This window comes from Amblyomma mixtum, chromosome 9 (assembly GCF_055824585.1).
Source record: "Amblyomma mixtum isolate Tamu chromosome 9, ASM5582458v1, whole genome shotgun sequence".
NCBI lineage: Eukaryota > Metazoa > Arthropoda > Arachnida > Ixodida > Ixodidae > Amblyomma > Amblyomma mixtum.
Genome location: NC_143020.1, coordinates 63,477,111 through 63,501,164, shown reverse-complemented (window position 1 = coordinate 63,501,164; position 24,054 = coordinate 63,477,111). Strand labels below are relative to the sequence as shown.

The window sequence follows — 24,054 nt, the reverse complement described above, 5'->3', positions numbered from 1 at the left end:
CGGGGTCTTTATTATATATATATATTTTGGTAATTAAACGTGCCCCCGCCAACCATCCAGAAAAAATGTACGATTGCGCAAGTGGCATCGCGGGCGGCATCGACAATCGCACACTTTTCGTGTGTTGCCGGTTGTGCCAGTTCCATGATCTGTTGCTTTACGCATTCCTTTTTGTGTGCTGTCAGTCTGTGAGAAGAAGAAAGAAGCTTTGAAGAAGGAAATCTATGCGCATACAGAGCAACGATAACTGCATCCGACACGGTGAACGTCACTTTTTCATCGTGCGCGTGTGAAGATATTGGTCCGTCTTTGTGCGCGCGTGCCCAAATGTTACCGCGCAGTCACGTAAGATTCGGGCTTATTAACGCCTTTGCCAGCAGCATGAAAGCCGCAGAAGGGTATTTTTATTTATTTATTTTTATTTATGAATACTGTCAACCCTCATTTGAGGGTCATTACAGGGAGGGAAAATGAAGAGAAAAAAATGCATATATAACCATGAATGAACAAGCTTCTTCGAGCATACAATACAAGAGAGCATAGAAACGCAACACAACTCACATCACTGTAGAGCCACCTGCTATACAAAAAGAAATATTTGACAATCAGTTACGCGCACGTTTGCAGGAATCCCATGCCTAGACGGAATCCCCAAGTGCATTCAAGAATGCCGCTACACCTGTAGACTCAGCAACGTGAGCGGGCAGTTTATTCCAGTGCTCAATAGCATCCGGAAAGAATGAGCAGCGAAAGACGTTAGTTCGTGTCAAGTATGGCCGAATTGCTTTGTGGTGGTTAAGGCGGGAGCTTAGTCTACCTGGAGGCTGCAGATATTTTTCTTTATTGATGTTAATTTCTCCGTGTATGATTTGGTAAAGTATTTTTAATCTCTGCCTTTTACGTCTTTTTTCTAATGTTTCTAGACTACATGAGTTTAACATCTCCGTTACCGAATCTGTTTTCCTGTATTTTGAACAAATAAATCTCGCTGCACGTCTTTGAATCTTTTCTATTTCCGTTGAAAGAATCTTCTGCCGAGGAGACCATACTACAGATGCATATTCTAGGGAAGGCCGGATGAGAGATTTGTATGCTAAAAGTTTGACATCTTTCGTTGCTCTCCCCAACTTTCCTCTTAGAAAACACAGTTTTCTATGTGCCACCGCACAAACATTTTTGACATGATTGTGCCAACTTAGGTTGTGAGAAATTGACACCCCCAGATACTTGAATGTACTAACATTAACCAAATCGTGACCTGCAATACTGTACTGAAAAGAAATTATATTTCGTTTGTTAGTTATATGGGTAAATGTGGTCTTATTGAAGTTGATTTTCATTTCCCATTTCTCACACCAAAGAGCAAAAGCCTGCAGGTTTTGGTTAATGTTAATCTGATCTCCTTCACATGTGACAGGTGCATAAATGAGGCAATCATCCGCAAATAGTTTCAGTTTAACAGAATTTCCAACTGCACATACTACGTCATTGATATAAACTAGAAATAGCAATGGCCCCAGCACAGAACCCTGTGGTACACCAGAATACACATCCAAAAAGCCAGACTCGCAATTGTCAACACGTACCGCCTGTTTGCGTTTCGCCAAGTACGCTTCTATCCATCTAAGGATGTCTCCATTAATGCCAGCCCTTCGCACTTTCAGGAGTAATTTGTCATGAGGAACCTTATCAAAGGCTTTTTCAAAATCTACACAAATAACATCAATCTGTCCCCGGTCATCTATAGCTTTAGAAAGGTCATGTATTGTCTCAATTAACTGTGTCACCGTTGAAAACCCTCGACGGAAGCCATGCTGACATTCAGAAAGTAGTCCATTTGTTTCCAAAAAAATGATAATATGTTTCGCAATAACATGTTCCATTACCTTACAGCAGATTGAAGTAAGTGACACAGGCCGATAGTTGTTCATAAGTGTGCGATTGCCACTTTTAAATACGGGTATAACAATGGCAGTGCGCCAGTCTTGTGGCAGATAATGAGTTACGAGTGATTTTCGGAATATAATTACCAAGTAGAAGGACATCCATTCAGCATACCGTTTCAAGAAGCATGTAGGTATTCCATCCGGGCCGATAGCTTTTTTTTCGTCCAATTCTATCAGCTGCTGAAACACGCCGCTTTGAGTAAAGCTGATAGCATCGATAGACGTTTCACGAGAATGTGCTTCGTCGTGTGCGTCGCTTTGGCTCGTGTTTCTTGCGAATACAGATTGGAAATATTTATTGAAGTGGTCGGCCATATTCGTTTTATCTGCAATAAGTTCGGCTCCCACTGTCACCTGCTTTACTCTTTCCTTTCTTTTATCAAGATAGCGCCAAAATTTCTCTGGAGAATTTCGCAGAAAACCACTAAGAGTGTGATTGAAAAATCTTTCTTTTGCAGCCGATAGCAACATTTTTATTTTTTGACGTAAAACCTGTATGTCGTTGAAGTCGGCTTTCTTTCTACGCAATCTTTTCAACTTCCGTTTCGCGTGAATGATATCCCTGGTGACCCATGGGTTGCGCTGCTTTGTTTTCTTAACTCTAGTTGGAACGTACCGGTCGACACAAGTACTGATGATAACTTTAAGACGCTGCCATAACCATTCAACTGATGCATTTTCAGAGGCACTTTCAAATTCATCAAAACAAGTTTCCAGGTAATCCAGGATGGATGTATCATCGGCCTTCCCGTACTCTTTGATTTCTACTCGAATCATAGGTTCCGCAGGAGCGTTTACAGAAGTAAGCACTTTCACGAAAATAATTTTGTGATCAGATATTCCATCGGTGACATTTGTTTCAATATCTCCTACATTATTTGAGAGGAACACCAAGTCTAGTAATGACTGTGACTGAGGCGATATCCGTGTAGGTTGTCCAACTACTTGTCTCAAATTGTAAAAGAAAGCAATATCCAGCAATTTTTCCGCGCTAGAAATTTCTGTATGCCCAGGCGTAGTCAATCCCCAATCAATATGTGGCAAGTTGAAATCGCCAGTCATTATTAGGCGGGTGCTCCTAGTTACATGACTGAAAAGAAACTCATTTAACTTATCGAGAAAATCGGGTGAAGTATTCGGTGGCCTGTAAATTGCTCCTATGACGTACGCAGCACCAGAAAACATAATTTTACACCACACTGACTCCGGCATTTCGCTCGTAATCGTGGAAACTGAGAGCGATGACTTCACAATAATGGCCACACCACCCCCACGGGAATCTCGATCCCATCTGAGCATTGTGTAGCCAGGAGGAACAATGCAATCAGAAGAAACATCACTGTTGAGCCATGTTTCCGTTATGCAAACGACATGCGGGTTCTCTGAGAGCAATAAAAATTCCAATTCTGTGACCTTGTTAAGAATGCTGCGAGCATTCAACAGAACTATCCTGAGCTATGAATTACTTTCACTTCTGGAAGGTGACCCATTATGGCTGTCATCTGCTGTCTCCGATCCGTTGTGGGTGTTTCGAGCACCCTTACGTTGGGTCCGGCAGAGCAAACGCTCGTTTCGAGTGTCATCCCAAGAGTACAGACGGTCATCTATCTTCAGTTTATCGTGAACCAGCGATACCTTTTGTCCGTTAGATCGTTCGACAGCAGCAGACTGCCACAAATTCCTCCGAACTTGTACAATATCTTTTGCGTAGTCATTGCTGACGCTAACAGACGTCAGAGGGCACGGCACTCGCCTGTGGGACAGCATGGCTAAACGCCTTCTGCTGGTTTTGCAGGTCGTGTCGTGGTTTTCGGATGCGACAACGAACACTTCACATGGTATAACCGCAATACCAGACAAATTGTCTTCAGTGAAACCTGCCGGAGTCTTTCCTTTAGACCTGCTACTTCAACACTTGCACCAGCGGGCAAGTAGACGCAGTTGGCTGCAAATCTGTAATTAGCGCTAATTTATGTAAATTCATTAGTTGTGTGTCTTCATCCGTGGTGTTTGCGTTCTTATATGTGCGTAATCGCATAGCTAATGCAACAATGAGTTCTTTTACAGTCTGTAGCTTTGCTGCAAAAGGGGTGATGATTTATGAATTCTGTCGCGATAACCGTTCATGGTGCATTATGGTGACTTGTGAAAGCTGGTGAATTATATCACGGTGGTGCTACCTGTAACCAGCAGTTTATGCCGAAACTGATGCAAACAGCTTCACAGCGTATCACTTGTCTCTATTTTTTTTTTTTTTTGTATACGGAAGTATTCCCCTTGGCGTGCAAGTATAAAGGTTCTTTCCTCGTTGGCGTTGCATCACCCTCCTCGCAGCGCCGCCCCTCCTCCTCCGCTCTATGAGTGTGCTCGTCCTATTTTCCCGTTTTCGTTTGTTTACTGGATGTTTCTGTTGCACTGATTTGTGCACCTTGTTTGAATTATTCGTAGCGGCGACTTGGGATTCCCCGCGTTGAACTTGCACTGATGCCGTGCAAACGTTACCACGTTCAAAAAGTGCCGGATGAGTGTTGTATTTGGCATTCGAGGGAAAAAGGCAAGAAATGAATTTATGCTTTGAACAAATGCACCGGGAATGAAACAAACTAGATGCAGCATCAGTATTCTCTCTGTATACTTTTTGAGAGCTGGATTCATTCTTTCTGGGACAGTGGCACGCAGTAGGTCAGCTGCACACAAATTTATTTTTCCTCTGGTGCAAAGTAAGCAGTGTAAACATTATAAGAAAACCTAAGTCACCGCTACGAATTATTCAAACTAGGTGCACAGATCAGTGGAATAGAAACATCCAGTAAACAAACGAAAACGGGAAAATACGACGAACACACTCTGAGAGCGGAGGAGGAGGGGCGGCGCTGCGAGGAGGGTTATGCAACGCCAACGAGGAAAGAGCCAGTATAAAATCCTTTTTCCGCGTCGTAATGTATCCGCTTCGCAGGAATGAAAAATGCATGACACCCTTCAGTTCCACTAAATACAGCACTTTAAAAAGCAGGACTACATCCCATAGCCATACTAAGCAATGCTGGTGTCATATTTTTGTGTGCCTTTTTTCTGTGTTCTTGGTTTTGCAGGCATTTTTAGGAGTACCTGTAGGCAGGGGAAGAAGATTCCAGCAGAACTGCTGCCAGCCTATGCTGAACTTTACCCTGTTGCTCCTGTCCTGTAAAATATGCAGTTGCGTAAATCGCAGGAGGGGACGGGGCGTTCCTGATCCCCTTTTCGCTTAGCGGGGGGGGGGACACCGCTTGCAAATACCCCCCCCCCCCCCCCCCTCTGACGTTCGTCCTGGGTCTCCTCGGTCCGCATTGAATCATACGAGCAGTACTTGCAACACAGGGAAGCAGTGGGAGTGAGTAGGCCTATTCCCTTCCGCAGAATCGCTGAGTCGGGAAACAGTGCTGCAATGTCGCTGAAATTTGCTGAAATGTTGGCGATGGCGAAGAGGGACCGAAGGCAACAACTTAAATTCATATAGGGCATTGGGAGTGACGAAGGCAGTTTTTTCCTGTTCATGTTCATCAACGTCTATCTGCCAGTACCCGCTCTTTAAATCAGTCGAGGCAAAAAATATTTGGTGTGGCGAAGTCAGTCGATTGCAGTCTGCCAGCAATCAAAGGACATGTCTTGACTGCGTGTTTTACTTTCCTTTTACTTCAGCCCTCTGCTTTTCTGCATTGAGTCAGTCTGTGAATGAGACAGACGTTAATGGGTAGACGCGCCTGCGTGTTTGAGGGTCAGCACCACACGAACCCTCGAAGCTTTCTTCGGGGTTCTTCTCTTCTTCGGACTTGGAGAATTTTTTAACAGTGAGCAAGACAGGAGCTGGTAGATACCCCTTGGAGGCATATGTAAAACTACTTCATATGAGCTGGCCATCTTTATTCAGGAAATGGAAATAAGTATAACACTGAGCAACATCGGCTGCCGTCACTTTCAGTCTCTTAAAACTGCTTGTCCGATTAGAAAAATGGGAATGTCCCCTCCAACGTGTCGGTCCCACGCCCCCTATGACTAAAAAAAGAAGCAGCATGGAGGCCGTGATTGTTGAGTGAGAAAGCAATGCTGGTTAAATGCTGATGAAATAGCATAGCTGCTGTATTGGGATGCTTAAATGGCACAATGCAGGTTTTAGATTCGAGGAAAGCTAGAAAACACAACATTATACTCGGTGCTAGAGGTCTGCACAGGCCAGTATCGAGACTGGGTCGGGCCCTACTCGCCGTTACCTCGGTCCTGACTCTCAACCTGGCTGGGGCGTGCCCTTTTTAGTAACTTCTATTGTATGGCCCGGCCTGATGCTCGTTCCTTCGTGTCCGTGTAGTACCATTTGCTTCTCGTGACGATATTTCACTGTTAAAAAAAAAAAAAACGGAAATACAACAAGCAATAAACAGACATCTGCGTAGTAGCTGAATAAGTTGCAGAAACCAAGGAGAGAGACATCGGGTCCGTACCAGCGACGAGTACCTCCTCAAGCTGGGCACAACTGGAAGAATCGGGTTTTAAAAAGAGTGCTGCATACCATCCTTTTGAGTGGTTCGTGATTAAACATATCAAGAGAAAAAAATTCTAAAAACAACGGATTTAGCACAAGCGTAACCTATTCCTGTCGTAAGCGTGCTAGGACGCTTAACGTCCTAGCAATAGCAATAGCACAAACTAGCAATAGGGATGGGACAAAGTACCGTGTTCCCAGCTTCCGCAGAATCCCCTTCTTCGGTCGGCCGCAGGCGTCGCCAGCCTGCCTCACCCTCAGGCATCCTTTTTCGCGGCAGTAAATAATTCCTGCTCTCGGCTGTCGGTAAAAAAGGACACAAAAAAATCTAAGCGTGCAACATTGTGGCAAAAACAGAGATTATAATATGAAGCTGAGCTCGGACTCGCTCACGGCTCCAATCATATTCTGAACCTGAGTTCGGATCTGACTCACTCACCACTCAAATCATCATCTGATTATGAGCCTACGTGAGTCTGCTCATGGGTCAGTCCGCTGATCTAGGACTGCGTTTTACTTATTCATTACACAAAGTCTATAAACAATGCTGTTCTGGCCTTGAAGACTTCTTTTTACTTTACTACTCATTGTTTCAAATTGCAGGCATTAGCAGCAGTATTAGGAGGGCACAGAGTACATGCTTAAAGAAGAAAGAACCTTTTAAGGCAACCTACTGCTGCGAACATATGCAGAAGCTTACCTTCACTTATGTGCATGTGCAAAGTTAGGTGCATGAGAATCCATCTGTCTGCACAAAGAGAACTGTCCAGACCAGCTGTGCTAAAAATATCACAAGTGATATTGCATTCCAGCTGGTAAAAAACATCGTTTCAAAAAATGTGTACTTGCAGTTTACACTACATTGCCATTGCACTTCTTATTCCCTGTGCATATCATTTCATATTTTGTGCCTGCAGAAGAAAGAAAACAACAGAATGTGTAGTCAAACATGGATTTTGTGCGTTCTCGCTTCCTTGGGCATTGCCATTTTCTCAAAAGCACACAGACCCTGCTGCTTGTGACATATATGCTTGTTTTATTGTGACGCTGGTTTTTTCGCCTTTATTGCAGGCCGTTACTTATAAGCCAATGTGTGCAATGTTCCAGAGGAAGAAACCTTCAATACCACACCTGTCAACCTTGCATAACTCCATTGTTTGATGCTCATAATCTGGAAAATTGCATGTGCAGTAATCTGGGTGCATTGTTGAGCTCTCAGTGGGATTCTCATTTCATTTCAGTCGTGGTATTAACTGAACACCTGACCACATGGAGGAAACAAGTGAAGCCTGCAACGTGTGTGCTCTTGTGGCGGGCAATTAGTAGTAGTAGTGGTGGTGGTGGTGTGACACTTTTATTAGAACATCCTTTCTATTAGGCGTTCAGTACGTCCTGCGCCAAGGCGACGAGGGCGCGTTGCAGGTTCAGGTCCCGGGAGGCGAGCCAGATGGGCCACGGTGGGGGGGGTGGTGGGAAAGGATAGGCGGGGGACTGGAAGGCTGCGTGGCACTGTGTAAGGCAGTGTGTCTGCATATGTGTGTGGACAGTTTGGGCACTGAGGTGTGGAAGAGTACCGGTACAGATAAAGTTTGGCTGGTGTACGTAGGAGATTAAACTGTATTCGGCGAAGAATGCGAGCTTCACAGATCGATAAGGATGGGTGTGGTGGCGGTAAATCAGCTTAGTCCCATTTTTGCTGCGTGTAGTATTCGTCGGCAGTGTGTTTGTAACTCCTGACCGCCTGCTCCCTGCTCCGTCAGTGGGCTCGTCCATGGGATCCCCGGCGCCCGGTGTACAGTTTCGCAGGCAAGCTGGTGAGCCAGCTCATTGCCGGGGATGCCCATGTGACCAGGGATCCACCGAAGGGTCACCGGTCGTGGGCTTAATGCTAAGAGGGCGGCATCTAAGGCCGATCGGGTAGGGAAAGGGAGGGCTCTTTCATGGAAGGCACGCAGAGCTGCCTGCGAGTCTGTATGGACAACGTATTGGGGGGCAGGGTGGCAAAGTGTGTGATGGCATCGGCGATTCCGTGTATATCTTGGGCGAAGGTGGGGATGTGTATGGACCGGTTGTGTGAGTGCTGGTTGCAGAGAGGGAAGGGTGGAGGAAGGAGGCTGCTGTGGAGCCCGCGGTTTCCGTGAGACAGGCGTCTGTGTAGGCCGCCGCCGCAGCGTCCAAGGGTGGCTTGTGGTTGTATGCGTATGCTTGGCGGCGGCCTGCGTGTGTGTGTGCGGACATGTTGCTTGGAATGGGTGCGAGGCGGAGGTTAGGGGAATAGATCGGAGACTGCGGTGTGTCTGGGAAAGAGATGGGTGCGTAGGGAGTCTGGGATAGTATCCACCGCCCAGCTGATGTACTGGACAGGCGGATGATTTGTCTCTCCCAGTGCAGGTTAAGGAGGGCTTGAAGGCGATGGAAAAGACCTGTTCTGTACAGGGTGTCTATAGAAGCCTGAGGGGGGAGCCCTAGTGTTTCTTTGCATAGTGTACTGAGGGCCCGGGTTAGTTTGTCTTGTCGTGTATTTGTAAGTGGGCTCTGAACAAATTGCTGTACTACATACCTTAGTAGTAGTAGTAGAATCACATTATTTGGTCACTCAGAGGCTGAACAGCCATGGGGCATTCCAGAAGACAATGGGTCAAATTGGCGCATGTTTTAGGGCTGTTATAAGATTCAGGAGATGTAGCATGTTTTTGTGAGAAAGTCTGTGCTAGTGTCAGTAGGACATTGCATGTCCATTCATCAAGTAGCTTTTTGACACAGAGAATTAAAAAAAATATAAGCATCTGGTGCACACCTTTTACAAAGGAGGCCCATTGGCTCCGAAATATTGTACACAGTCAAAAATACAAATCGCAGAAAATGACGCCTTTATTTTTGGTGAAAATGGCATGAATCCAACTCCATCCTGTTTTTCAGAGATCAAAGCAAGATCACGTCTGAGGTGATGGTCATTGTGAAGAACTTCATCTGTGACATCGCATCAAAGCACGAAATGCAATTATGCTGCTACTTGTGTGATTGTTCTGTTATGTGGATGAATTGATTTTTTCATTTGTACAATATTCTTTAGTTTTTCAATCGAAGCAGAAACATCAATGATGAAAATTGCACGTTTTGGAACTTTTAGCCTTTCCTGCCTCTGTGTCTGACGAATCAATGTTCTTCCTGATTCTTGTGCTGTATGGCCTCGAATATGCTATGTGAAAGGTTGCTTACGTAATTCCATGTAACTCCACCACTTTACACTCCTGGTTGGGGCTTTGTGAAGACTCTAGCTCTGCAAAACCTGTGTTGTATCGTGTGGTGGATTTTATATTCTATTGTATTTGCCACTGTTTCCTGGTTTATGGGTGTCGTTTTGGCGTTGCTGAAGAGAGTACACTATGGTTCCTTGTAGTTGGTCACAAACGACCGACCTCATTTCGTCATGCACGTAGCATTACTGACCATGTCCAAACAATATTCATTGCTGTGTTCGTTTAGTCTGCATCCTGACATCTTTCGTTTTGTTTTTAGGATTTTTTCAGACTAGGCAACATTTTGCTGTATGGAGTGTCCTATGACAATGTTTGTTTTAGTTTTCTAACAATACTTAGTGTTGATCTGCACATCTGGAATTCATCGTGTATGAATTGCATTTCATGATGCTAGTACGGGCTTTTATTTGTCTGTAAGGTGTAAATTGTTCTGTTAAAATCCAAAGCCATTTGAAAAAATTGGCCTGCGCTTTTTTTAAGCTGTGCGTTCTAGTGGTGCTATTCACTACTGCACAATGCAGTGCCAGTTTTATCGGATTTTCTCACCCGCTGTGTCTGTTTTTTAGTTTTGCCCGACCAGTTCCCTTGCATCACTGAATGTTTCTAAAATTATTATAGTGCTGCACTGATTTCTGCTTAGAATAATGCAACAACTGATGACAAGTCACACTTTTGCTCGCTGTTTCTCGCCACATTCACTCTCCCTGCAACGGTGGCCTAGTCATTGGAGCGTGCATCTCGCATGTAGGATGTGCAGGGTTGGATTCCCTGTGCCACTGGGTAACCACCAGTGGTACGATACGCAAGCTTCCCCCCTGGCTTCTGCTGGGTGGAATGCCTGGAAGTGGGTCTTAGACTTCCCCTGTTGTTGATGAAAATCCCTTATATCACGATGCATCATCAGCTCTCACTCTCGTTACTGTCCTATGAGCTGACGTGATCACCATGTTCTCAGGGATGGACTTCTTCCGTGCCGACCATGGTGTTCGAAAAGCTGGCCACCTTAAACCTCTTTCAGAGCAGCGCATTGAGAAACTTATGTCTTGGTTGTTTCTTCCTTCCTTTTGCCCTGATTTCTCGTCCCAAAATTTGGGATGCAGGTGTCACAAAAGTAAATATGGTATGCTCTAACTTCACTCAAGACAGAGTAGTGTGCAGTTGCAGACATGCTTCTACTCGATTAATTGCACTCTTCGAGATGATCGAGGCAGAACATGATGTTCAACACATTGGCAACATTCGTGGGCAGCTGTGAAGTACGCTTTTCTACAAGTTGCGATGCTCTGAAAGTTTTTTTCCCTGTGCGCAGTACAATGGGTGTAAGAGGTTTATTAAAAGATGAATGCTCTGTCAATCTGTTGTGTTATTAAAAATAACACACTCGTTAGTTCTTAAGCCTGTGTAAGTAGTCTTGTACTGTCCTTCCCATGAAGCCAGAAATGGTGCATGTTCATTCGTCGATGGAATAGCTGTTGGCATGGTTCCGGTATAAATTTGTAGGCAATCGTCAGTTTTTCGTGAGCATAAGTATACTAATCATCTGCATGCAGAATTAAAAGTTGGCAATATTTGCCTTAGAACTCTCTTCTTTCCAGGCTCGCCCTACTGTATTCACAAAACCCGAAAAAGCTGTTTTACTTGTGTGTATTCCATATTCACCGCCTCTTGCCGATAACACCGTGTGAGCGTTTGCACTCGTAATCTTTTGTGTTTATGGATACAATCTGGCTTTCACATGCAGGTTTGAGCTCCGGGGACCACAAACATGGAGTACCTTCATTGCAGTACTCACCAGGTTAGAATCTGCAGTTTTTCTTTGTATATGCTTTCATAAAGGTTGTCTTTCAAAGAGGAGGTTTTAGGATACTGAAGCTTTAGTTTACTGAACTGTGGTGAAGGATCATGATTTGTGCGTTCATTATTCTGGAAAGTTGTTTTTTATGATGTCAACTATACTCATCAAACTAGGATAGATATGGGTTCCGTTCATTGCAGCAAGAAGTTGTGCAGGAAAGACCAAATCCTCGTATGGCGTTTAGCCTTTAGGCTTTTCCTCTTATTAGACACTGTCTGAGGAGCAAATAAAACAAAAAGAAATGGCTTTATGCATTGGGCTAAGCATAGCTGACTGCCACTTGTTTTGCTGTTATGCCCACCTGTGACTGGAGAGATATCTTGACCGTAGAGACATCTTGTTTCAGGCCTGAGTTCTCAGTTGATGATCTGTTGAATAAAGCTTGATAGACATCCACAGCTTTTGATGAGTGTGTCCTCTGCATTCAACTTTCTGCCTGTGCAACGCAGGTTCATTCGTGACACTGAGCGACCATGGCATACCTCATCTGCAAGAATCGACCAGTGAAAGCCACCCTGCGAGCCACTGCCCAGAATCTACTGCTTCTGACATGAGTTACCGCCGGGGCAAACACACAGGAAATAAGCTGCACGAATGCACCCATTGCAACAAGGGATTCAAAAGAAGATACCATCTTTTGCAGCATCTCCGAATTCACACAGGTGACCGCCCATACCATTGTAACGACTGTGGTAGCAGCTTTGCACGAAAGGACAATCTAGAGGCACACCAGCGCACTCACACTGGTGAACGACCTTACCGTTGTGACCATTGCGGTGACAGCTTTGCACAGACAGTCACCCTAAAAATACACCAGCGCACTCATACAGGCGAACGTCCTTACTGTTGCGACCATTGTGGCAGCAGCTTTGCACAGAGAAGTCACCTGGTTAGACACATTCGTACCCACACGGGTGAAAAGCCGTTTCAGTGTCAGCTGTGCCCCATGGCCTTTGGGGTACGTTCAGATCTTGCAAGGCATATTAGATCCCATAAGGGCGAAAAGCCCTTCCAATGTTACTTGTGCGAAAAGACGTTCAGTGAGAGGCAATATTTGACCCGCCACATGAAGGTGATTCACCAAAAATAGAAGTGGTCCGTGAGGTTTTTAGTCGATATGTTTTGCTAGCTATCATTTTGGATGCAAGGTAACGAGATTCTAGCTCTGTACCCTATGAAAGGCGTTGGTAGCTAACCTGCTCCATTAACTACATTTGTAAGTTTTGTTCACTTTGAGGCAGTTTTCAGAAAACAACATTTGCTGTTCCCTTGGACTATATGTTAAGGCTAAATCTTTCCTGAACACGAAGAGTGAGCCTGCTATGCTCGTAAACGTGTATGAATGGAAATAAAATCACTTTAGTAGCTGTAAGGCATCAGTTCTTGTTTTAGAGTGCCTTTCTAAAACTTGATATACAATGTATATCGCTGCTGGCAGTTCTCAGCTGCTTCAGTGAAGAAATAATTCTTGGAGTAAAAGTGCACAAAACAATTCCTTTTATTCTTTAAGCCTGAGTGAGCTAATTTTTGTGACAATCAATATAAATTCAATCATTTATATCACTGTACGTATAAATGTTTGTATGAGAACCAAGAAAAACTTGTTCTTGTGTAAATCTTTGTGTGTTTATTCCAGTAGTGTTAGTGGCAGGAACGAGTGAAGACAAGTCGGTGTCCAGCCTCAGAATGAGGCTGGTTTACCATTACTCAGAGCACTGTCTCTGCTATGTATTAATGGCATTATATTGTGGATCATTCTGTCCTCACCATTTCTAATATCTTTTGGTTGTCAGAATTTCAGCTGCTTGTGACCATTTTACATTGTGCTAGCTTCTGTGTTGTTTTGGTGTTACTCGAAAAAGCCTTCTCGATTTACATCAGCTGTTCATGATAACACATTGCAAGGGTCGTGGCTACTGAAACAAAGAATACTGTGAGTATTGCCTACAAAAAACACTGTAATCTTGTTGTGTATTGTGAAGCTCCTAATTTTGGTCCATTGTGTTAAATTCCTTAGTGCACATAAGTAGTATTTTGTAGCAGTTTCTATTTCAAAATGTTAATTCCTTCTGGCTGTTTGTAAAACTCACTTCCTTGACATATTGTGCATTAAAATTCAAAAGCATTGCAGTTCTTCAAAAAGCTGTTTTTTTTTTAGTGTTATACTTCGAGCGTCCTTAGACATCACTGTGCCTTGCATCCAGGAAAGAATAGCTATCAGTTACAGATGACAGCACTAGTAGCAGCACTAACTGACAGCACTAAGGAATATTGCAAACACAAGTAGTGTTCTTCCAGAAGATTCTCCAAGGTTTTGTCTCACTATGAAGGGGTCATATCTTGAAAGAAGCCAAACACAGTATCGGATGGTAATGAGTTGGATTACCAGATGAGATTAAGATGTTTTTTGGGATGAGGTTGCTCGATCTGTCTGGAAGAGCACAGGTTGTATTTGGGGTGAGCGAGAAAGACTTTTGTTGTGCTGTGGATGTACTTTGGGTGACAGAATTGAGGATGGTGGTGGTGGTGGTGGAACTTTATTTCCAGCGGATATAGAGGAGCGACCCGAAGTCGCCCCCCGCTTAAACGGCGGCCGCTATCCCTTGGGCAGCGGCGGCGTCTTCAGCCAGCTGGAGGAGCTTGATCTGTGTCCCCGGGTCAGGGCTGAGCAATAGAGCCTCCCAATGATCAGAGTCGGTAATGAAGCGACTCGCGGGTAGGGACTGCGGGCAGTTCCAGATCATATTGTTACGACGCAGTGGAAGTGGAAGACGAAGTGGACTCCCGCGTGAAAGGAACGAAGAAGAAGAGGTTGATGGTGCTTCCTGTTCGCGCTGGTGCTCCCGGCTAGGAATTATTCACCTACGGCTTGTAAATAAATGTAAATAGTATTTCCCCGTAACATCTTTGGTGGAGGTGCGGAGTAATGCCGCGAATCTTTGTAGCGTTTGTTGTGTTTATTTGTTCATACTGTTACGCGCCTCAAGCCCTATCACGCAGCTCCTCTCTCATCGGCCTAGCACCGGGACGGCGCTTGTGCCGCCGGGGGTCATGTTACGACGCAGTGGAAGTGGAAGACGAAGTGGACTCCCGCGTGAAAGGAACGAAGAAGAAGAGGTTGATGGTGCTTCCTGTTCGCGCTGGTGCTCCCGGCTAGGAATTATTCACCTACGGCTTGTAAATAAATGTAAATAGTATTTCCCCGTAACAATATGATTTAGATCGGCTTTGGCATCACAATTTTTGCATTTGTCTGAGTACAGTCCATCCGAATAGAAGCTACACAATTCGGGATTTGGATAGGTTTTAGTTTGAAGTTTACGCCAGGCTTTCGCCTGTTGCTTGGAAAGCGTTTTATCTGCTGGGGGAAATCTGAGTCTTGCAAGCCTGTAGTGCTGCAGGATTTCTCTGTAAGAAAACAACCTGTCCTTGCCGGAGTATAGGGCGGGTGTACTGCACGACCCAGCTCGGCGGGATAGTTCTCGAGCTAGGTTATGAGCCGCCTCATTACCAGCAAGGGAGGCATGAGCAGGCGTCCAGATTAGGCGAATGCGCCGCGTGGGCTGATAATTTAGCAGAATCCGTGCCGCTTGTGGAGAGATTCTTCTAAACGTGTAGTTACGTATTGCCAATTTTGAGTCGCTGACAATGGTTTCTGCCGAGGATCCCGCAATGGCTAGAGCAATGGCTGTTTCTTCTCCAACATGTGTGTGCTGAGTGCGTATAGTGCCCCCCGTTATGAGTGTACCACATTCCATGGTGACCACAGCTACCATCTTGTCAGCCGAAGAATCTGCTGCATCAACATATACCACAGAGGTATCCTTAAGGAAGCGTTTGCCTAATGATTTGGCTCTCTCTGCACGACGTTCAGCGTGGAAATCGGGGTGCATGTTCCGAGGTAGTGGAGGAATGACCAGGAGCTGGCGTATATGTTTGGGAAGGTCAGTTGTTGGTCCGCCTTGTCGTTCGTATGTTATGCCGAGTGTGGACAGAATGTGTCTGCCAGTTGGGGTGGCCGTTAGTCATTCGTACTGCGAGACGGTTACCGCTTCAATAATCTCACTTAGGGTGTTATGAAGACCGAGACCTAAGACTTTCTCAGTCGCTGTGTGCATGGGTAGCCCAACTGCCTGTTTTACGCATTTTCTGATTATGGCTTCCACTTTCTCTTTTTCAGCTGACTTGAGATGTAGGTAAGGGCATACGTAAGCGATGCGGCTGATCACAAAGGCTTGTACTAAACGGAGAGTATTGCTTTCCTTCAAGCCCGAGTGGCGGTTACTAATGCGGCGAATGAGTCGCATAATTTGCTGCGAGGTTCCCTGAAGCTTCTGAGTTACGTCACCATTGAAGCCGTGTTCTTGTAGAATTAGGCCCAAGATTTTAATTTTGGGTACTCGAGGAATGGGGACTCCACGAATACTGAGTTCGATGGCCGGTGGGGGTTGCGCAAGGGATCTGATTTTGCGGTATATGAGAAATTCAGATTTGGCTGGAGAGCACCGCAGCCCCCTGGGGTCTCCATAGCTCCCCACGATATCGATGGCACGCTGGAGTCTCTTCGATTTCGGCATCACTGCCCTCGGCGGTCCACAAGGTGATATCGTCAGCATAGAGGCTGTGGTGGAGTTGCGGGATCTGCGCTAATTGGTGTGGAAGTTTCAACATTGCAACGTTGAAGAGAAAGGGTGACAGGACCGATCCCTGCAGGATACCCTTGTTGCCGAGGGGGAAGTCACGCGAGTGGAGACCTCCTACTTGAAAATGCGCCTTTCTACCTGAGAGAAAGTCGCGGATGTAGTTGAAGGTGCGGGCTCCCACCCCGAGTTCATGAAGGTTCTCCAAGATCGCATCATGTCTGACATTGTCAAAGGCCTTTTCCAGGTCGAGTCCAAGAATTATTCTAGTGTCCCGCGTTTTTGCCTCAATAATCTGATGTTTGAGCTGAAGCATTACATCCTGCGTAGAAAGTTTTGGTCGAAAGCCAATCATGGTTTGGGGGTAAAGCTCGTTCTCCTCCATAAACCGGTTGAGGCGGGTATGAACTACGTGCTCCATGAGCTTACCCACACAAGACGTGAGCGAAATTGGCCTGAGGTTCTCAAGGCTGAGTGCCTTCCCAGGTTTTGGAATGAGAATGATCTCTGCCGTTTTCCATATTTGTGGGATGTAGCCCTCCGACCAGCATTTCTGCATATACTCAGTTAGTGATTGTAGCGACTGTTCATCTAGGTTGCGGAGGATCTTGTTGGATACTGCATCTGGGCCAGAGGCGGATTTACAGTTTAGCCTGGCAATCTCTGCCCTAACCTCATCCACAGTAATCGGGGAGTCGAGCTGCGTGTTTTCCGGACCAGCATAATCTGGGAAGGCTTGGATAGGAGCATTGCCAATATATCTGTCTTTAAGTTCAAGGAAAAGGTCCTCTGGTGTGCCTGCGTATGCATGCACAAGCTTTTGCAGGTTCTGCCTCTGGGTGGTTTTGCTACCTGCAGGGTCAAGTAGATGACGGAGCAAGTTCCAAGTCTTAGAGACTCCCATATTGCGATCCATGCGGTTGCATATGTCCTCCCAGTTTTGCTGAGTAAGTTTGACCGCATGATCCTCGATCTCCTTGTTTAGCCTAGCTATTCTTCTGCGCAGATTGCGGTTCCACCGCTGTCGTTTGAGTCGGTTCTCGAGTCCTCTCTTTGCCTCCCATAGGTGAAGAAGCCGGCTGTCCGCAATCTCCAGGTGGTCAGCCTGCTCTAACGTACGGGTGGCTGCCTTGGTATCTTGACAAAGATCCTGTGCCCAGATATCTATGTCTAGTATATCGGGGGTATCAGCTTCTCGGGCGGCCCTTTTAGCGCGGAACATGTCCCAATCGACAAGGGTGGGAGCTCGAGCGCTACGACGCTTGGGGCCAGTTGAAGCCACTATTTCCAATATGTAGTGATCGCTGCCGAAATTTTGTTGAGTGTTTATCCATGTTGGAGTGCCCGAATTTTTAGCAAAAGTCAGATCGGGAGTCGTATCCCTGGAAACACTGTTGCCGCAGCGGGTGGGGACTACTGGGTCTGTAAGAAGAGTCAACCCACACTGTTGTGCGGTGAGCCACAATTTTCTACCTTTAATGTCCTCCTGTGGGTACCCCCAAGCCGGGTGTTGGGCATTAAAGTCTCCCGTGAAAATGACGGGGTGATTGCCTGCAATTTTCAGGGTCGCCTGAAAGAGCGGGCCAAAGCTTGCTTTCCGTAACTTTGGGCTGCTATAGACATTCAGCACAAACAGACTGTGGTCAGGTTTCCTAGGCGGAATTAATTCGACTAGCACGTGTGTGACATTTGTGACTGGGGTATCGTGCTGGACAACCGTAATATTTCGTTTCACGAGAGTCATGACTCCAAGCGTTTCACCCCCCGATGAAAAGGATTGATATCCAGCTAGCTTGCTATTGGTTTGTGTCTCTTGTAGTGCGATTAAGTCCGGTCCGTCCCTATTGTGGAGGAATTGTTGGAGTACAGCTCGTTTGCGGCTAAATCCTCGGCAGTTCCACTGCCAGATGGTGTAGTTTGGTTGTGGCGCCATATTGTGCTAGTCTGATACCGCTTCAGAAGAAGCGGATTTGCGAATTTTGACGGGAAAAAGCCTACTCTCTGCTTCCTGCTGCCAGGTGCCTAAGTTAAGTAATTCCTGCCGGTGTGTGCATAATTCTTCCATGATGGAAGTCATTGTAAGCTGCATTTGAATGAGGGTGTTAGTAGTCTGCGTTTGCGCTTCTTCAATTTTGTGAATGCTGTCGGCTAGTTTTTGGTCTTCGGAGAGGGAACCGCCCGCTTTTCGCTTAGGCGGGGGTGCCCGCGGTGATTCAACAGGCATGTCCGCTCCGGCGGAGGTAGAGGGGGTAGGGTTATTGGCGCCACCGGTCATAGGCGGTGACCCAGTCTGCATTTGTTGCTGTTTTAGAGCGGCATTTTCTTTCTTTAGTTCCTCCACCTCGCGAAGTAATTTCCCTACCAGCACTTTCAGGTCTGCTAGCTCAGAGGGGTTGGAGTTAGATTTCTGGGAGGCTTTATCTGCCCAGCCTACCTTTTGCGTGCCGACGGCGTCCTGGTTCAAACCGGGGTTCCGTGCCTGGTGTGAAGGAGTCCTGGATTTGGAGGCGGACCGGCCTCTCTGTTGCAGTCGTGGAAAAGAGCTGGATCGATGTCTAAAGTCCGTCCGCCCCCTGCTTTTGGAGCGGCTGCGTCGCTCTTTAGACTGCGGCGTCTCTTGGCTATTCTGGGTCTGATGTTGGCGTTCCTGTTCCCAGCGGCGTTTGGTCACAATGTATGGAGTGCGGTAGATCTCGCGGCATTTGTTGCTGCCCAGCTCATGGCCCTTACCGCACAAGGCACACTTAGGCTCACAGGTATGCGTTTCAGGAGGGTTGGCCATGCTGCCGCGGAGCGTTTTTCGGGTCCGGGCAAACGTCTCTGCGATGTCCGAGTTATCCGCACAAAGAACACACTTCGTATTTTTTTTTGTAGAGGCAGCAACGAATCATGCCACCGCCGAAGCTGATCCAACGGGGAACTCTCTCACCGTTGAAGAGAATGAGGACCGTCTGCGACTGCGCACCCATGCGCCGGACACCACATATTGGAGGATTTCTGGGATGCTGAAGGTTCGCTAGGATGACAGCGTCCGATAGATGTTTGGGAACGCCTTGGATCACTCCTTTACCACTGCCGTCCGGCGTGGCGACATACGAGGTGATGGCGATCTTGTTCTCGCCGTAGGTTAGCTCCTGGATGCTTAAGTAGCGTTCCACTCGTGCCGCGGAATGGGTGGCCACCAGTATGGTGTGTTGCTTGAAGTTGAGGAGCATGCAGTCTTCAGAAGATTCCGCCAAGGTTACACTCGCGGCGTCACGAATGAGTTGAAAGATTCCGAGTTGGCCACCGCTCTCGAGTATACGGAGGCCGCCCGATGGCCGGAGTATCACTTTGGTTACGCCCTTGGGTAGGCGAGGTAGGTTCGACGCCACCGATTGTCGAGCAAGTCGTCGGCCAATCTTTTTCGCAGAGGAGTCGGCCGATTGCCGCATGCTGCCCTGTCCCTGGGCGCTATCGGTTCCATTGTGTGCCGCGGGGTGAGTCCTTCGGCGTTCGTGACCGGATCGTTGAGATTCACCGACGGTGAACCAACCATATTGGTGCGAAACTTCTTCGGGGGCTATATCAGTCCCCTCCACGGTGACTTCCATATCCAATGTTGGGCGAAGATCCCACTCAGAAAATGCGGCACAGCCCCGTCAGAGCGGGGTCGCTAGGCCTGGCGTAGGCCTAGCGGGCCGTGCGTACCGGCGAGAGCCGAATCGCAAAAAAGTCCGCACAAACAGGCAAAAAGGGACTTGCCGATGCGTTCGACGGCGTTATCCGAGCTTCAAACACGAAATCCAGGCGAGAGTGGTGTTGACCGTCGCTGAATTCAGCGGTGGGCATGGGTGAAGCGAGGAGCGTTCGCACGAGCGTCCGATCCACGCCACGTCCAGCCAGGGACCTCACAGAATTGAGGAGAAAATGTTTGTCAGCAATTATACCAGTCGCCTTGTTTCCATGAAGCGACACTGAAGCCACCATTGCTGCAGAGTGGCTCTAAACACTGCCGTTTTCTTCGAAGACCTTTGACCATATGAGCTTCAGGCTAGGAGCGTATCATCCCGTGCACTTAATTTATTCTTCTACCCTCTCCTGAGAGCGTAAAGTACAATGAAGAGCAACATAACAGCCCCTACTGGACAGATCAAACTGGCTGGAGTAAATGGACAATGAAAGGGCCACTCTTCCTCCACTTGGGCTCCAGGAACCACTGGGCACTGGATTGTCAGTATACGCACATCCCTCTTACACATGGTGTAGAGAGCTAGCATGCGCTATGCGTATTTACCCCCCCCCCCCCCCCCCTCTCCTTACCATGAGGCTAAGGGAAGTTGGCTTCGCCGTTGGCCGGGCCACAAGGGGTTCTGTGGATGCGCTTGGTATCATTAAGAGCATCAGTCTTTCTTCCTCCTGTGTACCGCCACTGCAGACTCCGGAGACCCCCCGGCGAGGGACTGCGAGGAGTGTGCAAAGCGGGAAGCGGCAGAGAGGGAGTGGCCGGCTCGCCCTTCGCCCAAGTATTGATTGCCTTCTTTCGGGGAAAGATGCGAGCGGCGGGGTCGTGGGATTTGTTTCTCGCAAGGGGCGCTTCACCCCAGATGTACAAGGAGCTCTAAGTGATGTAGCACCAACTGTGTATCGCACGCCCATCCCTCTTACGCATGGCTAAATCTACGAGCCTCCTGATGATGAAGGCTCCACTTCATAAAAAAAGTGGCTGTGGTGCATCACTGTATGCAACATTGAATGGGAAAAGCAGAATGTTGAGAAATAGGGGTATGAATGCAGCCTATGCTCTGAGCTTAGGTCAGTGTTACAGCCCAAGAGTTGCTCCTGTCAGCTTGTGCCTGCAAAGCGATCATAAAATAACAGTGGAAGAAAAGAAGGAAACCAAGACACTTCCCACTACCAAGCCAGCGATACGTGTTGTTTCAGGAGGATCATCCATCCTGCGAATGTTGCTCTCAAAACTTTAGTGCCATCAAATGGAGAGAAGACTGATAGGGGAGGTATGGGAACCTCCCATTTCACCTTCAAAAGATGTGGGAAAGACTGGATGCTGCAGCAGAAAAAATTTGTGCTTTGAAACCACGAAAGGTTGAATGCATCAGAGGGAGGGCATACTCATGAGTATGCACCGGCAGGTGATGTGATGGCTCAACATGACTGGTGGCTCTTTGACTTTAATTTTAACAAGAAAACGAAACTGCATCTTTTAGGATCCGCACACCTTGTCCACCCACCGAGTGAAGCAGTCGCTTGCTTCTCCGACCGGCAGTGGTGCACAGCTCTGTGTTTTGGCTGCTCGGACAGCCAGTCTGGGAATTGTACGTGCGAGCGTCACCAGTTTTTCGTCAGTTATAGAAAATCCAGGCTCGTGCCGATGTTCTGAATTGCTTCTTAAAGAATGCAGACCATAATGCTATATTGTACATACTTCACTTTACTGTACATTAACACATTTTCAGAAAAAATAAACAGCTAATGAACATATATTACAAGAATGTTTAGGAAACTAAAAATATGACGAATATGCAGCATTTTATGGCAAGGATTCAAAATCAGAATGCCACCTTGGCAGTGCCGTAGTGCAAAACAATTGAGAAAGAACAATACTACTATATCGGTGCACCCATCTTCATCACAGAGTGTTACGCCCTCTCTGAGAGTCTAGAAGAAACAATGAATGATAACATTGTGAACGGCATCATTTCAACTGACTCTCTGAGCATACTCACGTGCATGGGCGTCCGGAGGGGGGGGCAAGGGGGGGCGGCTGCACCCCCCTGGAAAATCACTCACTCGAACCGTGAGTGATGGCCGCACGCCAGGGGTGGTGGTGCGCTCAGTCAAAAGGGTAAAAGCAGCCCCGCATGGTCACATCTGCGAAATGCCGCGTCCGGGCGTGCGTCGTTCCGCCGTTTTCAAACCACGCCATCGTTAGCTCTACTGAAGGGCGACCTGTTCCAGACATACAGCGGCACCGGCGAGCATGTGTTTCGAGCCGCCTTGAGATGGGTGTCTGTTTCTTTGATCTCTAGAGAGATAGCGACACGGAGGCAGACAGTGCACGGGGCATCTTGTTTTCGCCTATCGTTACGCCGGTCACCGATGAATTCTTAAGGAGGGAAGGTAAAATCAGCCGTGTCCACCCCCGCTTTGTCAGGCTGCTCAGGGGCAAGCGGGCGATGAGTTGGCGCCGCCGCCGCTCGCTGTCTCCTCCGATCCACGGGTAGCGCAGTTCGGTAGAAGCGCCGCTTTCAGAATCTCCGGCAAAGGGGATTAGCTGCTTTTGTTCACGGCGACGCAGTCTCCCGAGGTGCCCCCACACCAGCGTTCTTTGCGTCTTCTGCGAAAACCAGCGCCTTTGGTCAACGCAGCCCGATGGCGCCTGCCTGGCTCGCCTGTCACCTCTGGCTGGGCCTCAAATCACAACAGCGCCCATGTACTGTGCGTGTCAGTGCATGGTAAAGAGACCCAGGTGGTCGACATTACCCGGAACTCTGTACTACTCCATCCCTCATAGCCTGAGTCGTTTTGGGGCTCTGAACCCCATAAAAACACAAAAACAAATTTTCCGACTGGAGTGGCGAGTGTCCCTTCCCCTCGGAAGTTGCGCGGCGTTCCTTTCACCCCCAAAGTGCGCATTCGGGGATACTGCGGCAAGTAAGCCCTTGCACGTGTGCGCGCCTCTGTGTTTGTGCTTGGGTGTTTTTAGTGGCCGGTTGTCAGCGAAGCTGAGAACAACCAAGACAGCGGACGAGAAAACGACGAGCGGAGAGCAGTGTGTGTGCGGTTGCTCGACTGTGCGGATGCGCAAGCAAGATGGAGCGAGGTGTATGAAGCTGCGAGCGTGCATTTATCTTGTAAATAAGTTTTCGTTGTATATATAGTCATCTTTTGTTTTCAACGTACGCGTTCAACAGTTTTTCCAATCAATGTGTATGATGAGTGTGCACCGAGAGCGTGTAATGGAGCACAGAAGTGAATTTATCACACGTGTAATTACGCAATTCGCCCAGAAAAATCCGAGGCGCCTACAGTTGCTGTTCAAGGAAGACTGACTGAGTGACTGTAGTTGCGTGTTTGTGAACATATTGTGCTGTGTGCTGGCCATCAATCCGGGTGAGTCGAGAACCCGTATGCAGCAAGACTGAGCACTCTTCTCCACGAAGTGATATAGCATCTTTTTGCATTTTTATTAATTTTAGTTGTTTCTTCGTTGATAAACTCCAATGTACCTCTCCTAGCCGCGCTTTAATTTGCTGTTTGTAATTTTTCTTTCATGTGTGCATTTTGTTTAATTTTTATTTATATATAAATAAATAAATTTACTCCGCAAATAGCGCCTTTCTGCTACAAACATACCCCCCCCCCCCCCCCCCCCCGGGGCACCAACGGGGCCCCCCCCCCTGCAAAAAATTCTGCGGACGCCCTTGCTCACGTGCCTGACTTCACCATACAAATGCAGTTACACCACAAATCGGCGACATCATACACAATGTAACAAGAGCCATTTGCAGAGTTCCCAGCAACTTCGGAATCGGTGGCAATTAGAAAGCAGATGAAGTTGCTGCACAAGCTCGGCACAAAGAAATCAAGAATGAACATTCCGTATACAAATGGCAATCTACAAGGTCTGCACTTTATGAGCTTTCAACCACCATCGTTGAAATCATTAGCCTATGTAACATTTGTACTACCCAAACTAGAGTGTGCATGAGTAATTGGGACCCTAATCAAAATAATCGAATACACTAGAAGCAGTACAAATCCACGCTGCTATAGATCCATCTTCGATGCTTGTTCTTATCATAATATTGTCACCAAACTAAAATGCAATGCTCAT

The 24,054-nt window shown here is 47.1% G+C and overlaps 2 protein-coding genes across 8 annotated transcripts in view; both read left to right on the top strand.

Annotated features, from left to right (window-relative positions):
- The window catches only part of LOC149329352 (uncharacterized), a 245,431-nt gene that overhangs the window by 139,005 nt on the left and 82,372 nt on the right, over positions 1-24,054 (top strand). For 2 of the 7 annotated variants that reach the window (XM_089561848.1, XM_089561847.1), the window contains exons 7-8: positions 11,464-11,517; positions 12,027-13,704. The exons of 3 other annotated variants lie outside the window; for them this stretch is intronic. In XM_089561848.1, coding sequence (XP_089417974.1) covers positions 11,464-11,517; positions 12,027-12,667 — 695 coding nt within the window. In that variant the 3' untranslated portion in view covers positions 12,668-13,704. Of the gene's footprint in view, positions 1-11,463; positions 11,518-12,026; positions 13,705-24,054 lie in introns of those variants that run through there. 2 more of the 7 variants (XM_089561857.1, XM_089561856.1) reach the window with 2 other exon arrangements.
- Positions 14,101-20,566, top strand: LOC149329354 (uncharacterized). Its single transcript, XM_089561964.1, has 2 exons — positions 14,101-18,973; positions 19,092-20,566. Exons 1-2 carry the CDS (start codon positions 18,769-18,771, stop codon positions 19,235-19,237), a joined length of 351 nt encoding a protein of 116 aa, XP_089418090.1. The 5' UTR covers positions 14,101-18,768; the 3' UTR covers positions 19,238-20,566.